Below are 16,780 nucleotides of genomic sequence, written 5' to 3'. Positions count from 1 at the left end.
TTCCAGGTCACTAGATATGTCAAGCAGGCTTAGTGCACTTGATTCACTGTCAATAATTACTAAATTAGAAGACTTCCGGTTGCGGCGATGCCTTGCTAGCCGCACGTTTCGGCGGCTCCAGCTCCGACGGACCTTCGGGCTCTTTTAAGAGCCCCAACGGGAAATTTTTGGGCGACATGTGGGGTGAGTGAGTAGGGAGTCCCCCCCCCCCCAACAAAGGAGGAAAATATCGGCGGCTGCAGCGCGAGGAATCGTCGACGAAAGGGACAGAAAGGGAGAAGACACAAGATGGCGGCGGAGAAAGCTCAGGCGACATGGGGGCCCGAGCAAGACAAATTTTTGAGACTGTGTGTGGAGCTACTAAAGAGGGAGGTGCTGACCCCGATTCTACAGGCAATTGAGGGGCTCAAGGAGGCACAAAGGACCCAGGAGACAGAGCTCCGCGTGGTGGAGCAGAAGGTGACGGATAATGAGGACGAGATCCTGCGCCTGGCGGTCAAAACACAGACGCACTCCATAAAAAGTGTATTGAAAGGATCGAGGCCCTAGAAAACAGAGCGTGAAGGAAGAATCTTCGGATACTGGGTCTCCCTGAGGGAGTGGAAGGAGCGGACTGTGGAGCTTATGCAAGTACGATGCTAACCTCATTGATGGGTGCTGAGGCCCCTGCGGGCCCCTTGGAGGTGGAGTGGGCACATCGGATCCCGGCGAGAAGACCAAAAGCGGGAGAACCACCCAGGGCGACAATCGTGCGATTTCACCGCCTTAAAGATAGAGAAGAGGTCCTGAGATGGGCTAAAAAGGTGCGGAGTAGCAGATGGGAGAATGCAGTGGTACGGGTGTACCAGGATTGGAGTGCGGAGGTGGCGAGAAGGAGGGTGAGTTTTAACCGAGCCAAGGAGGTGTTACACAAAAAGGTGAAGTTCGGGATGCTGCAGCCGGCACGACTATGGGTCACGCACCAGGAGAGACACCATTATTTTGATACGGCGGAAGGAGCATGGACCTTTATAGTGCTAGGAAACAGATAGTTAACAGTAACTTTGAAATTTAAAAAAAATATTTTTAAAAATAAAAATAAAAAATTTAAATTTTAATTAATTGACGCAATGTCAGTTAGAGGGGTGCAGTGCTCTGACTGTGAGATGTGGCAGGTCCAGGAGGCTTCCAGCGTCCCGGATGGCTTCATCTGCAGAAAGTGCACCCAACTGGAGCTCCTCACAGACCGCATGGTTCGGTTGGAGCAGCAATTGGATGCACTTAGGAGCATGCAGGTGGCGGAAAGCGTCATAGATCGCAGTTATGTAAATGTGGTCACACCCAAGGTGCAGGCAGAGAAATGGGTGACCACCAGAAAGGGCAGGCAGTCAGTGCAGGAATCCCCTGTGGTTGTCCCCCTCTCGAACAGATATACCCCTTTGGATACTGTCGGGGGGGGGGGGGGGGAATAGCCTATCAGGGGAAAACAGCAGCAGCCAGAGCAGTGGCACCACGGCTGGCTCTGATGTTCAGAAGGGAGGGTCAAAGCGCAGAAGAGTAATAGTAATAGGGGACTCTATAGTCAGGGGCACAGATAGGCGCTTCTGTGGACGTGAAAGAGACTCCAGGATGGTATGTTGCCTCCCTGGTGCCAGGGTCCAGGATGTCTCCGAACGGGTAGAGGGTATCCTGAAGGGGGAGGGCAAACAGGCAGAGGTCGTTGTACATATTGGTACTAACGACATAGGCAGGAAGGGGCATGAGGTCCTGCAGCAGGAGTTCAGGGAGCTAGGCAGAAAGTTAAAAGACAGGACCTCGAGGGTTGTAATCTCGGGATTACGCCCTGTGCCACGTGCCAGTGAGGCTAGAAATAGGACGATAGAGCAACTAAACACGTGGCTAAACAGCTGGTGTAGGAGGGAGGGTTTCCATTATCTGGACCACTGGGAGCTCTTCCGGGGCAGGTGTGACCTGTATAAGAAGGACGGGTTGCATCTAAACCGGAGAGGCATAAATATCCTGGCCGCGAGGTTTGCTAGTGTCACACGGGAGGGTTTAAACTAGTATGGCAGGGGGGTGGGCACGGGAGCAATAGGTCAGAAGGTGAGAGCATTGAGGGAGAACTAGGGAATAGGGACAGTGTGGCTCTGAGGCAGAGCAGACAGGGAGAAGTTGCTGAACACAGCGAGTCTGGTGGCCTGAAGTGCATATGTTTTAATGCAAGAAGTATTACGGGTAAGGCAGATGAACTTAGAGCTTGGATTAGTACTTGGAACTATGATGCTGTTGCCATTACAGAGACCTGGTTGAGGGAAGGGCAGGATTGGCAGCTAAACGTTCCAGGATTTAGATGTTTCAGGTGGGATAGAGGGGGATGTAAAAGGGGAGGCGGAGTTGCGCTACTGGTTCGGGAGAATATCATAGCTGTACTGCGGGAGGACACCTCAGAGGGCAGTGAGGCTATATGGGTAGAGATCAGGAATAAGAAGGGTGCAGTCACAGTGTTGGGGTTTACTACAGGCCTCCCAACAGCCAGCGGGAGGTAGAGGAGCAGATAGGTAGACAGATTTTGGAAAAGAGTAAAAACAACAGGGTTGTGGTGATGGGAGACTTCAACTTCCCCAATATTGACTGGGACTCACTTAGTGCCAGGGGCTTAGACGGGGCGGAGTTTGTAAGGGGCATCCAGGAGGGCTTCTTGAAACAATATGTAGACAGTCCAACTAGGGAAGGGGCGGTACTGGACCTGGTATTGGGGAATGAGCCCGGCCAGGTGGTAGATGTTTCAGTAGGGGAGCATTTCGGTAACAGTGACCACAATTCAGTAAGTTTTAAAGTACTGGTGGACAAGGATAAGAGTGGTCCTAGGATGAATGTGCGAAATTGGGGGAAGGCTAATTATAACAATATTAGGTGGGAACTGAAGAACATAGATTGGGGGCGGATGTTTGAGGGCAAATCAGCATCTGACATGTGGGAGGCTTTCAAGTGGCAGTTGAAAGGAATTCAGGACCGGCATGTCCCTGTGAGGAAGAAGGATAAATACGGCAATTTTCGGGAACCTTGGATGACGAGAGATATTGTAGGCCTCGTCAAAAAGAAAAAGGAGGCATTTGTCAGGGCTAAAAGGCTGGGAACAGACAAAGCCTGCGTGGAATATAAGGAAAGTAGGAAGGAACTTAAGCAAGGAGTCAGGAGGGCTAGAAGGGGTCACGAAAAGTCATTGGCAAATAGGGTTAAGGAAAATCCCAAGGCTTTTTACAGATACATAAAAAGCAAGAGGGTAACCAGGGAAAGGGTTGGCCCACTGAAGGATAGGCAAGGAAATCTATGTGTGGAGCCAGAGGTAATGGGCGAGGTACTAAATGAATACTTTGCATCAGTATTCACCAAAGAGAAGAAATTGGTAGATGTTGAGTCTGGAGAAGGGTGTGTAGATAGCCTGGGTCACATTGAGATCCAAAAAGACAAGGTGTTGGGTGTCTTAAAAAATATTAAGGTAGATAAGTCCCCAGGGCCTGATGGGATCTACCCCAGAATACTGAAGGAGGCTGGAGAGGAAATTGCTGAGGCCTTGACAGAAATCTTTGGATCCTCGCTGTCTTCAGGGGATGTCTCGGAGGACTGGAGAATAGCCAATGTTGTTCCTCTGTTTAAGAAGGGTAGCAAGGATAATCCCGGGAACTACAGGCCGGTGAGCCTTACTTCAGTGGTAGGGAAATTACTGGAGAGAATTCTTCGAGACAGGATCTACTCCCATTTGGAAGCAAATGGACGTATTAGTGAGAGGCAGCACGGTTTTGTGAAAGGGAGGTTGTGTCTCACTAACTTGATAGAGTTTTTCGAGGAGGTCACTAAGATGATTGATGCAGGTAGGGCAGTGGATGTTGTCTATATGGACTTCAGTAAGGCCTTTGACAAGGTCCCTCATGGTAGACTAGTACAAAAGGTGAAGTCACACGGGATCAGGGGTGAGCTGGCAAGGTGGATACAGAACTGGCTAGGCCATAGAAGGCAGAGAGTCGCAATGGAAGGATGCTTTTCTAATTGGAGGGCTGTGACCAGTGGTGTTCCACAGGGATCAGTGCTGGGACCTTTGCCCTTTGTAGTATATATAAATGATTTGGAGGAAAATGTAACTGGTCTGATTAGTAAGTTTGCAGACGACACAAAGGTTGGTGGAATTGTGGATAGCGATGAGGACTGTCGGAGGATACAGCAGGATTTAGATTGTTTGGAGACTTGGGCGGAGAGATGGCAGATGGGGTTTAATCCGGACAAATGTGAGGTAATGCATTTTGGAAGGTCTAATGCAGGTAGGGAATATACAGTGAATGGTAGAACCCTCAAGAGTATTGAAAGTCAAAGAGATCTAGAAGTACAGGTCCACAGGTCATTGAAAGGGGCAACACAGGTGGAGAAGGTAGTCAAGAAGGCATACGGCATGCTTGCCTTCATTGGCCGGGGCATTGAATATAAGAATTGGCAAGTCATGTTGCAGCTGCATAGAACCTTAGTTAGGCCACACTTGGAGTATAGTGTTCAATTCTGGTCGCCACACTACCAGAAGGATGTGGAGGCTTTAGAGAAGGTGCAGAAGAGATTTACCAGAATGTTGCCTGGTATGGAGGGCATTAGCTATGAGGAGCAGTTCAATAAACTTGGTTTGTTCTCACTGGAACGAAGGAGGTTGAGGGGAGACCTGATAGAGGTATACAAAATTATGAGGGGCATAGACAGAGTGGATAGTCAGAGGCTTTTCCCCAGGGTAGAGGGGTCAATTACTAGGGGGCATAGGTTTAAGGTGAGAGGGGCAAGGTTTAGAGTAGATGTACGAGGCAAGTTTTTTTACACAGAGGGTAGTGGATGCCTGGAACTCGCTACCGGAGGAGGTGGTGGAAGCAGGGACGATAGTGACATTTAAGGGGCATCTTGACAAATACATGAATAGGATGGGAATAGAGGGATACGGTCCCAGGAAGTGTAGAAGATTGTAGTTTAGTCGGGCAGCATGGTCGGCACAGGCTTGGAGGGCCGAAGGGTCTGTTCCTGTGCTGTACATTTCTTTGTTCTTTGTAAAGAGGAGAAATTGGATCGGAACTGAGGGACTGATACTGCAGGGAACGTTATTGTTAATGTTATGGTTGATGTAATAGAGAAGTAAATTGGGATGGGGGGAGACACTAGGAAATGTGGGCGCCGGTGAGGGGGGAAAGAAGGGACATAGGCGGAGAATGAGGAATGGGAAAGGGAGCTGCGCCACAAGAGGCGGGTCAGATAAAGAGATGTTCCCGCGCCAGAAAGATTATGGCGGGAAGATAGGCGCAAGGCGGATGGGAGTTCCCCACACGGGGGGGGGGGGGGTCAAGGAGTGAGCAGGAGTAGCCGGGGTCAGTTGAAGTCAGCTGACTTACGGAAGTAATATGGGGGGAGCAATCCCGCTAGAAAGGAATCTAGCGGGGGGGGGGGGGGGGGACACGACAACTGGGTTGCTGCTGCAGAAATCAAAAAGGAAATGGCTAAAGAGTGGGTGGACGGGGATGGAATGCGACGCTTGGGGAGCGAGTGGGAGCGCGGAAGCGGGATATGGGACTGGCCTAGAGAAGGTGATGGCTAGTCGACACGGGAGGGGGGCAGGTAGCCCCCTAGTGAGGCTGATCACGTGGAACGTGAGAGGCCTGAACGGACCGATTAAAAGGGCTTGAGTGCTCGCGCATTTGAAAGGACTAAGGGGCAGACGTGGCTATGCTCCAAGAGACGCACCTGAAGGTGGCGGACCAAATTAGGTTAAGGAAAGGATGGGTGGGACAGGTGTTCCACTCAGGACTAGATGCAAAGAATAGAGGGGTGGCCATATTGGTGGGGAAACGGGTAGCATTTGAAGCAAAGAACATCGTAGCAGATAGCGGAGGTAGATATGTAATGGTGAGTGGCAGGCTGGAGGGAATGGAGGTCATGTTGGTTAATGAATATGCCCCGAATTGGGACGATGCGGGATTTATGAGACGGATGCTGGAGGTAGGAAACTTGATATTGGGAGGACACTTCAATACGGTGCTGGACCCGGGGCTAGATAGATCCAGCTCAAAGACCGGAAGAAGGCCGGCAGCGGCCAAGGTGCTCAAGGGGTTTATGGACCAAATGGGGGGAGTGGATCCATGGCGATTTCTTAGACCGAGGGCCAAGGAGTTCTCCTTCTTCTCCCATGTCCATAAAGTGTACTCCCGGATAGATTTTTTTGTTTTGGGAAGGTCGTTGATCTCAAGAGTGGAAGAAGCTGAGTATTCAGCCATAGCGGTTTCGGACCATGCCCCACACTGGGTGGACCTGGAACTAGGAGAGGAAAGGGAGCAGAGAGCACTCTGGCGATTAGATGTGGGATTGATGGCGGACGAGGGAGTGTGTGGAAGAGTGCGGGGGTGTATTGAGAGATACCTGGAGGTCAATGACGACGGGGAGGTCCGTGTGGGAGTGGTATGGGAAGCACTAAAAGCGGTGGTCAGAGGAGAGCCGATCTCCATGGGGGCCCACAAAGGGAAAACAGAGGCCAAGGAAAGGGAAAGATTACTGGGGGAGATTTTAAGGGTGGATAGGGAATTTGCAGAGACCCCGGAGGAGGGACTGTACAGGGAGAGGAGACGACTCCAGACGGAGTTTGACCTCCTGACCACCAGAAAGGCGGAGGTGCTGTGGAGGAAGGCACAGGGGAGGAGGTATGAATATGGGGAAAAGGCTAGTCGCCTGCTGGCTCATCAGTTGCGAAAGAGGACAGCGGCGAGGGAGATGGGGGAATTAGAGACGAAAAGGGAGCCACGGTGCGAAGAGCAGGGAAGATAAATGAGGCGTTCAAGACCTTTTATGAGGGACTGTATAGGTCCCAACCCCCAGAGGGAGAGGAGGGGATGCGGCAGTTCCTGGATCAATTGAGGTTCCCGAGGGTGGAGGAGCAGGAGGTGGAAGGCCTGGGGGCACCGATTGGGGTGGACGAGGTTATTAAGGGGCTGGGGAACATGCAAGCAGGGAAGGCTCCGGGACCAGATGGGTTCCCGGTGGAATTTTATAGAAAATATGTGGACTTGTTGGCCCCGTTGTTAGTGAGGACGTTCAATGAGGCCAGGGAAGGAGGGACTTTACCCCCAGCAATGTCGGAGGCGACGATATCGCTAATTTTGAAGAGGGATAAAGATCCGTTGCAGTGCGGGTCCTATAGACCTATTTCATTATTGAATGTGGACGCCAAATTGCTGGCAAAGGTACTGGCATCGAGGATAGAGGACTGTGTCCCGGGGGTGGTGCACGAAGACCAGACAGGGTTCGTAAAAGGGAGACAACTGAATGTTAACGTGCGACGACTATTAGGGGTGATAATGATGCCCCCAGTGGAGGGGGAGGCAGAGATAGTGGCGGCAATGGATGCAGAGAAGGCATTTGATAGGGTGGAGTGGGAGCATTTATGGGAGGTGTTAAGGAGGTTTGGGTTCGGGAACGGGTTTATTAGCTGGGTCAAACTTCTTTATGGGGCCCCAACGGCAAGTGTAGTCACGGGTCGGCAAAGATCGGAGTATTTCCGATTATATAGGGGAACAAGACAGGGATGCCCGCTGTCTCCACTGTTGTTCGCGTTGGCAATTGAACCTTTGGCCATGGCGTTGAGACACTCCAGGAAATGGAGAGGGGTGATTAGAGGGGGAGAAGAACACAGAGTCTCGCTATACGCGGATGACCTACTGTTGTATGTGTCGGACCCAGCGGGGGGGATGATAGAGGTTATGCGGATGTTGAGGGAGTTCGGAGATTTCTCGGGATATAGGCTTAACATGGGGAAGAGTGAACTATTTGTGATACACCCAGGGGACCAGAGTAGAGAGATAGAAGGCCTGCCTCTAAGGAAAGTGGAAAGAAACTTCCGATACCTGGGGATTCAGATCGCTAGGAGCTGGGGAACCTTGCACAGACTTAATCTGACACGATTGGTAGAACAAATGGAGGAGGACTTCAAGAGGTGGGACATGCAGCCTCTGTCGTTGGCGGGCAGAGTGCAGGCAATTAAGATGATGGTCCTCCCGAGGTTCTTATTTGTATTTCAATGTCTCCCTATACTAATCACCAAGACCTTTTTCAAAAAAATAGACAGGAGCATCACGAGCTTCGTGTGGGCAGGGAAAGTCCCAAGGGTAAGGAGGGGGTTCCTACAACGTAGCAGGGACAGAGGAGGGTTGGCGCTACCGAATTTGGGCGATTACTATTGGGCCGCCAATGTGGCGATGATTCGTAAATGGATGATGGAGGGAGAGGGAGCGGCGTGGAAAAGACTGGAGAGAAAGTCCTGTAAAGGGACGAGCTTAGAGGCGCTGGTGACGGCGCCGCTACCGTTCTCACCAAAAAAGTTTACCACGAACCCGGTGCTGGCGGCAACATTGAATATCTGGGGACAATGGAGGCGACAGAGAGGTGTGCGGGGAGCCCTGGTGGGGTCCCCAATCAGGAACAACCATAGGTTTGCCCCAGGAAGAATGGATGGAGGATTTCAGAGCTGGCACCAGTTGGGAATTAGGAGGGTGGGAGATTTATTTATAGATGGGACGTTTGCGAGCTTGGGAGCATTGGAGGAAAAGTATAAGTTGCCCCGGGGAAACTTCCTTAGATATATGCAGGTGAGGGCGTTCACTAGACAACAGGTGAGGGAATTTCCGCTGCTCCCGGTACAGGAGATTCAGGACAGAGTGCTTTCGGGGGTGTGGGTCGGAGAGGGCAAGGTGTCAGAGATACACCGAGAGATGAGGGAAGAGGGGGAGGAGTTGGTGGGCGAACTAAAAGGAAAGTGGGAAGAAGAGCTAGGGGAGGAGATAGAGGAAGGTATGTGGGCTGATGCCCTAAGCAGGGTAAACTCCTCTTCCTCATGCGCCAGGCTTAGCCTGATTCAATTCAAGGTGCTACATAGAGCACACATAATGGGAGCAAGACTGAGCAGGTTCTTTGGAGTGGAGGACAAGTGTGAGAGGTGCGGCGGAAGCCCGGCAAACCACGCACATATGTTTTGGTCGTGCCCGGCACTGGAGGGGTATTGGAAGGGAGTGACGGGAGTGATTTCTAAGGTGGTGAAGGCCCGGGTCAAACCAGGCTGGGGGCTAGCTCTATTTGGAGTTGCGGATGAGCCGGGAGTGCAGGAGGCGAAAGAGGCCGACGTTGTGGCCTTTGCGTCCCTAGTAGCCCGGCGTAGGATTCTACTCATGTGGAAGGAGGCGAAACCCCCCGGACTGGAGGCCTGGGTAAACGATATGGCGGGGTTCATAAAACTGGAGCAGATAAAGTTTGCCCTGAGAGGATCGGCTCGAGGGTTCACCAGGCGGTGGCAGCCATTCCTTGACTACCTAGAGGAACGTTAGAGGGAAGACAGATGACCAGCAGCAGCAACCCAGGGGGGAGGGGGGGGGGGGGGGTGGAAGTTTTAGTTTATGTTAAATGACTATGTTGTTTAGCCATTTGTTTATTGTTAAACTTTCTTTACTGTTATGTTTGTTCTGCAAGGGGAAAAAATTTTGTTCGAAAAAAATTTCAATAAAACATATTTTTTAAAAAATAATTACTAAATGAATATGCCTAATTAGGAGAGGGGAAGACAATTTTTAATTCTAACTTTCTGCCTCTTTAAAGTGCATCCAAAACTATAATCAACAGCAAAAACATCTTTAAGTTACCAGATTTCTATGAACAAAGTTTACAATCTAATTTTAAATGGAGAATCAATATTTACCTGTATTCCTAATGACGTAATCTAAGATCACCAATCTCTCAAACTGAGATTGAAACTGCTTGCGAGTGTTTTCTGGCAATGGGTCGGTTTCAAATTTTCGAAGCCAATAGTCTGCTTCCTTGTAACTTTCTACAAACAGTTGAAATGAACCAACCTACAGAAATAGGATACAGGCTGAAGTCTACAAGGACTATTTTGTGTTTATGCTTCCCAGAAAGACCAGTCTGAACTCTCAATAGAAAACAGCTATAGCAGGCAGTCTATTTTGCTGCTGTCACACAGATAACAAAGGTTCATTCAGCATCAGATTCCTGCAGTGGTTCAGTCATAAATTAATGGGCTGTATTCAGAAATAAGCAGCAGTAACTGTTCCAAGCATTTAAAACCATATTAAATATAAATACCTACTGAAATCAAATCTGATTGACCACACCAATAATGTTTCAGATCAATTGAATTAATTCATCCATATTTTTCAAGGCATAGTCATTTATTCAGTCAAATTTAATAGATTTATGTAGTTGGACTTCTGATGGTGGCCATGAAATGAGAGGTTACCATAAGGTAGAGCCTGCTTCATGATTTGGTTTTTGGCCCTTTTCCCCCATTTAATGAGTGCTATTCAGGCGAAAAAGATTTGAAAGTATTGAAAATAATGTGTGGCATGTCTGCAGGCTACAGCACATGAAATAAGCTGAGTAAGGGCTCCTCTACTGACTCTTAAGTACCGGGCGTCGCAGGAGGGGAGAAAATGGCAGAAATCTCTGTGATGCCGTTGCCTCAGTGGACAACTGAGGCTGGTGGAATATACAGCAGAGGAGTTTTGTAAGCAGAGGCAGGCGGTCACAGATGATCTGGCAACGGTGATGGAGCCAATTCGGACAGCTCTGGACAGGGTGGAAGCACTGGGCTCGATGATCCAGAAGGTGGAGGAAACGGTCTTGGATCATGATGACCAGATCGCCTCCTTGGAAGCAGAGGTGGCGGTGTTGGTTGAGGGGCAGAAAGCTTTGAAGGCCAAGGTCCACAATCCAGAGAATCGCTCCAGATGTCAAAATGGGAGAATCGTCAGGCTGCCGGAGGGCACAGAACAAACAAATGCCATAGACTATGTGGCAAAGATGTTCAGGAAACTGGTGGGAAGGAGGTTTTCGTAAACACTGCCGAAGTGGATTGGGCCCACTGGCCGTGTGACAGAAGACCAAATCTGGGGAGCCACAACAGGCGATCATAGTCAGTCGCCATAGGTACTTGGACAAGGAAACAATGCTGAGTTGGGCGAAGGAAACACAAGAATGAAGATGGGAGGGCCACACCATCAGAATTTACCAGGACATTGGGGCACAACTAGCAAAAAGGCAAGTAGTGTTCAATAAGGACAAGGCGGAGTGAGGTTTGGAGTGGTGTACCCGGCTCACCTGCGGGTCACGTGGAGACCAGGACCATTAATTTGATACGCCGGAGGAGGTGAATAACTTTGTTAAGAAGCATGGCCTGTGGGAAATTTAAATGCAGTAGTTGGCTTCATCTGAACGGTGGGATTTTGTTATTTTTCATCTTTATATTATGTCTGTAATCCTGTATTTGAGGGATGGGCTTTTTGATGTCTTAAAGCATTGTTGGATATGGTTGGAAATGTTGAGGGGCGAGGGAGTGGGTCTGGGGAGGGGGTGGTATTATGTTGAATAGTAAATTTGGGTTCGGGAGAAGTTTTACTGAGGGTTGTACAAGTCTGAGTCTCCAGAGTAAGACTTAACTATGGCACAGTTCTTGGATGGGTTGGGCTTTCCGGTGGTGGAGGGGAAGAGAGCAGGAGCTGGAAGCGTTGCTCGAGCTGGAGGAAACTATGAAGCGTATCTGTTCTATGCAGCCTGGGAAGGCACTGGGCCCGGATGGATTCCTGGTGGAATTTTATATAACATCTGCGATGGAGCTGGGGCCACATCTGTTGGACATGTTCAACGATTCACTGTCCGCGTGTGGGGCGTGGGGGTGAAGAGAAGGAGGGATGCCGTCCACATTGGCGCAAGCCATCATTTCTTTAATCCTGAAGAAGGATAAAGATCCCGTGGAGTATGGGTCATATCGGTCCATTTCTCTGTTGAAGGCAGACAAAGCTCTTGCCAACTCCTTTTAAAAGGATGTCTGCCATTGATAATTTCCGATGACCAAACGGGATTTGTAAAAGGCTGGCAATCGTCGGCCAACATTGAGACATTATGGGGCTGAGCTGGGAAATCTGATGCAGCGAAAGGTTTTGACTGGTTGGGTACCTTTTTGAGGTACTGGGCGGTTTGGATGTGGGCCTAGGTTAATTTCATGGATTAGATTGTTGTACAGGGCCCCCACTGCGAGCATTCGCATTAATGCATTAAGTTCGGGGTACTTTTGGTTGTATAGGAGCACAAGGCAGGGATATCCACTTTCCCAATTACTTTTTGCTTTGGCAATTAAGCCATTGGCTATTGCACTCAGGTCGCCGACTGACTGGAAGGGTATGGAGAGGGGTTGTCGGGAACATCTGGTGTCCCTTTACACGAACAATTTCCTGTTCTATATTACAGACCCATTCTCTAATGTGGAAAAGATAATGGAGGCGCCAAGAAAGTTTGGTTCCTTTTCAGGCTATAGATTGAATGTGGGCAAGAGTGAGATTTTTCTGGTAAACCCTCTGGGGAGATTGCTGTTTCGACTGGTCAGCCACTGGGTGGCTCGTGATTGGGCCTTATTGAACCTGGCCAGACTGGTAGAGGGGGCAAAGGACGATTTAAAAAGATGGATGCCCTCCCATTATCATTGATGGTAAGGGTCCCGACATCCTTCCAAGGTTTTTGTTTGTACTTCAGAGCCTTCCAACTTTTCTGCCTACGATGCTTTTTGTGTGGGTGCGTGCGCAAGACCCCCCCGGGTTCAGCAGGCATTCCTAGAGATAGACGGTCTGAGAGGGTGGCATTACCTAATTTAATTAATTACTACTAGGTGGTGAACGTTGAGAAAGTGCAGGGGTGGGCACTGGACCCAGGGTCGATCTGGGGGCGGCTGTAGGAAGTTTCTCATATCGGTTTATGTTTGAGGGCATTTGTGACTGCTCCTCTTCCGTTCTCCTTGAGCCCAGTGGTAACAGCTTCCCTGAGAATGTGGAACCAATTTGGACAGCATTTTAAACTGGAATCTATGTCATTAATGGCACCAATCTGTAGGAACCATAGATTTATTCCGATGGGAATGACTTCATCATATAGAATAGAATCTGTGAGAGGGAAGGAATAGAAACGCTTAGGGATTTGTCAGTTTGCTGGGCTGGAGGGAGAAGCTTTGGGCGGCGGGGGGGGGGGGGGGGGGGGGGAATTTAGGTAGCTATGGGTTTGAAACTTTGTTCTGAAGGAACACCCTATATTTCCACGGTTGCTGCCCCCTTCTCTGGTGGACAAGGGACAAGGTAGTGTCTTTGGATGAGATAGGGGAAAGGAGGATAAATGGGCAGTTGATGGAAGGGAAAGGGCTTCGCTGGAGGAAGTAAACTGAAAATGGGAGGAAGAATTGGGTTGTGCTTTTGAGGGGAAGGGGATTTGGGGGCATTGTTACAAAAGTTGTTAAAGTTGATTGTCTTTTCTGTTGTAAAATCGAAAATTTCCTGAATAAAAGCACGTTAAAAAATAGATTAATGCAGTCTATTTATGATCTCTGTGCTCTTGTCAGTTTAGGAGACCCATGTGACTGAAATTACATTATTTTGTACAGCTACATTTTAAAAGCTGTCACACTGCATGCACATGGAACATTCTGATGTCACATGAACCTGCTGAAATTGGTCATGTGATTCCAAAACTTAAGATAACAATCACATTTCACAAACCTAGGCCAAAAGTATGCTGCTCCCTCAATTTTGTATTGCCATATAATAAGAATAATTGCTTATTGTTACTGTGAAAAGCCCCTGACAAGAGCATGTTTTGTTATGCTCTTGATGTAGGATAAGCTGCTTCCTTGATGTGCACTCTGACAAAGGAAGGTTTAGACTTGGAGATAGCTTTAACACGTTTATTAAACTATTAACAAGTCTCCGACTTGGATTCGACGCTACTGTTAATCCTGCTAAAGCTACTCAGACTGACAAACTAGTCTGCTACAATCCACGTGGTTGGAGTGATGTTCAATCAACCCTGTGTCTGTATTCACCGAGTGTCCCCACTGGAAAGAGACTGAGCATGTGTGATGTGTCCTTTTATATGGGTTGGTGTAATGCCCTCCTGTGGTAGTGTCACCTGTGTGTGTATCGTGACTGCCCATTGGTCGTGTCCTATCTTACTGATCTATTGGTTGACTGTCTGTGTGTCATGTCTCTGGTGTCCCCTCTAGTGTCTAGCTAGGTGTAGTGTATGTACATTAACCCTTTGTGTACACAGTGATGTATATCACCACAGAGCAAATAGAGCCCGGAGATCATATTGGCAGTTACATGCATTTAATAATAAAATGGGCAGGAACTGTCAACATGAAACTAAACAGCGATGCCCAGAATGTTGGGGAAAAAAATTCCACACATTGAAAACAGCATCACCCAAATTCAAAATACTATATCTAAATAAATTATATTTCTATAATCAAGCAAACACTACAAACTGAAAGATATTAAAATGACCATAAAACCGCCGTCCACGATTACCTACAAAAGATTTTGAAGATTAATACCTTTGGCGGCAGCCCAATCCTATGGAACCTGCGGCCGACCTTTGGCACTTTTTCAAGAGCATATTTCTTTCCCCTGGATTTTGCACGATCTATTGCACTGTAGTTGAACGTTTCACTTGCAAGCCAAACTACCTATGTTTAAAAGAGAAATCAATATGCACAAAAAGGATTTATTACTGGAGTTTATTTTGAGATTGAATCAGTGGTGAACAACAATCTGAATTCACTTCCTTGAAGAGCAGGATTGTGCATGTTGCTATACAACATTACAACACTTACTTGCACCTGACAATGGTTTAACAAAACATTTACACTTATGTGGCTCAATACAAGAGCCATCTGCTGGCAATAATGAACTTAGTGTCTAACATTAAAATAAGCTTGGAACTAAAGAGGGAAAAGATTAATCAAAGCTGTTTGAAAATATAGGTTTTGAGAGGGCTTAAGTGAAAACGTAGACGGGGTTACAGAGGGGCTCCTTCATACAGACTACCACAATATGGTGTGAACTCATTAAAACTGAGTCCGTGATGGCTTGGGCAGTGCAGAGGGCACCTCTCTTGGCAGTTTGAAACTACACGTTGAAAAGCACAAGTTGTTCTCAAGAATCAAGCAGCCTCTAGAGGATGCAATTCTGTAATTTATCAATTATTTACATAAAACTACAGAAACATACCTTTGTTTTTGGTACAACTCCTAGACCCAGTTTTTCATCTACAAGGTAAGCACCAGCTTCTGACAAATAACCTTGATTAGGGGTGAGACAACCACGGCCAAAACAGCAAGGACAGCAGATCTTGTGGAAAAATTTGGTCCATTTTGGATTTAATTGCCCATAGGGCTCCTCTGTTTTTGGTTTGAACACTCCGATTATTTTCTGTGAAAAAAGTGATAGTACATAAATCTTTATTTCAAACACAACTATACGACAAGTCGAAATTTTGCATTCAGCATTTAAAATTAATGCAAAAGCAATAATTACAAAAAAAAGTAAAAGGGCATTGGGGATCAGCTAACATCAATTTACATTTCTTTCAAACATTTTCCGTGAAAGTCCCACACGAATCCAATCGGAGGCAGAATATTTACGAATATGGTGGAAAAGTGGGTTCTTAAATGCTCCCCCTCAAAAGAACACAGGCGATCAGAGAATCCCTGTAGTGCATAAGGCCATTCAGCCCATCGAGCCTGCACCAGCCCACTGAAAGAGCACCTTACCCAGGTCCACTCCTCTGTCCACCCTGCCCTATACCCGTGACCCGATAACCTAACCTGCAGATCCCTGGCACACTAAAGGGCAATTTAGCACAGCCAATGCATATCTTTGCATTGTGGGAGAAAACCAGAGCAACAGGAGGAAATTCAAACAGACACAGGGCAAATGTACAAACTCCACACAGACAGTGACCCAAGGCTGGAATTGAACCCAGGTCCTTGGCGCTGTGAGGCAGCAGAGCTAACCACTGTGCTGACCTATTTCCCCATTCAAGATTCACTGGACTTGGCAGAGCATTCTCAATGGACATTCCTTTGTCTGTCTTTGTAATTTAAAATGCCCAATTTGTTTTCCAGTTAAGGGGCAAAATTAGCGTGGCCAATCCACCTACTCTGCAAATCTTTAGGTTGTGGGGATGAGACCCACGCAGGCACTGGGAGAATGTGTGAACTCCACACGGGCAGTGACCCAGGGCCGGTGTTGAACCCGGGCCGTTGGCACTGAGGCTGCAGTGCTAACCACTGTACCACCATGCCGCCCATGATGGCAATTATTTTAATTGCAATAAAATCCGAAAAGATTGCTAACATGGTACAGTTTTACGGCTCTTAGCTTCCATGAAAAGCAGAGGAACGGGACTTGCATTGACTGAGGGAAGATGACATTTTTATGATAGTCATAATAATAATCGTTATTAGTGTCACAAGTAGGCTTGCATTAACACTGCAATAAGGTTACTGTGAAAATCCCCAGTTCGACATACTCCAACGCCTGTTCGGTTACACAGATGGAGAATTCAGAATGTCCAATTCACCGAACAAGCAAGTCTTTCGGGACTTGTGGGAGGAAACCGGAGCACCCAGAGGAAACCCACGCAGGCACGAGAAGAATGTTCAGACTCTGCACAGACAGTGACCCAAGTGGGAATCAAACCTGGGACCGTGGCGCTGTGAAGCAACAGTGCTAACCGCTGTGCTACACTGCCGCCCATTTTCTGCCAGTACAGGTTATTCAAGCTACTTATGGATGGGAGAACTCGTGTACAAAGGCAAAATATTCCAGGAATTGTTCTGTTCAAAGTTCTCATCTCTAGAATAGATTACTGAAGTGTGCAATGGGCATGGCCATTTCATAACAAT

The 16,780-nt window shown here is 48.1% G+C and overlaps 1 protein-coding gene across 1 annotated transcript in view; it reads right to left on the bottom strand.

The window, feature by feature from the left end:
* Positions 1–16,780, bottom strand: part of LOC140408797 (phosphatidylinositol 4-kinase type 2-beta-like) — a 103,955-nt gene that overhangs the window by 58,353 nt on the left and 28,822 nt on the right. Inside the window, exons 2-4 of the mRNA XM_072496509.1 lie at positions 15,102–15,302; positions 14,426–14,557; positions 9,734–9,887 (exon numbers count right to left, since the gene is read on the bottom strand). Of these exons, the coding sequence (XP_072352610.1) occupies positions 9,734–9,887; positions 14,426–14,557; positions 15,102–15,302 (487 nt within the window). The remainder of the gene's footprint in view (positions 1–9,733; positions 9,888–14,425; positions 14,558–15,101; positions 15,303–16,780) is intronic.

The sequence above is a fragment of the Scyliorhinus torazame genome, chromosome 3, assembly GCF_047496885.1.
Source record: "Scyliorhinus torazame isolate Kashiwa2021f chromosome 3, sScyTor2.1, whole genome shotgun sequence".
Taxonomy (NCBI): domain Eukaryota; kingdom Metazoa; phylum Chordata; class Chondrichthyes; order Carcharhiniformes; family Scyliorhinidae; genus Scyliorhinus; species Scyliorhinus torazame.
The sequence above is the reverse complement of the archived record's forward strand: the minus strand, read 5'-3'. Positions and strand labels throughout refer to the sequence as shown.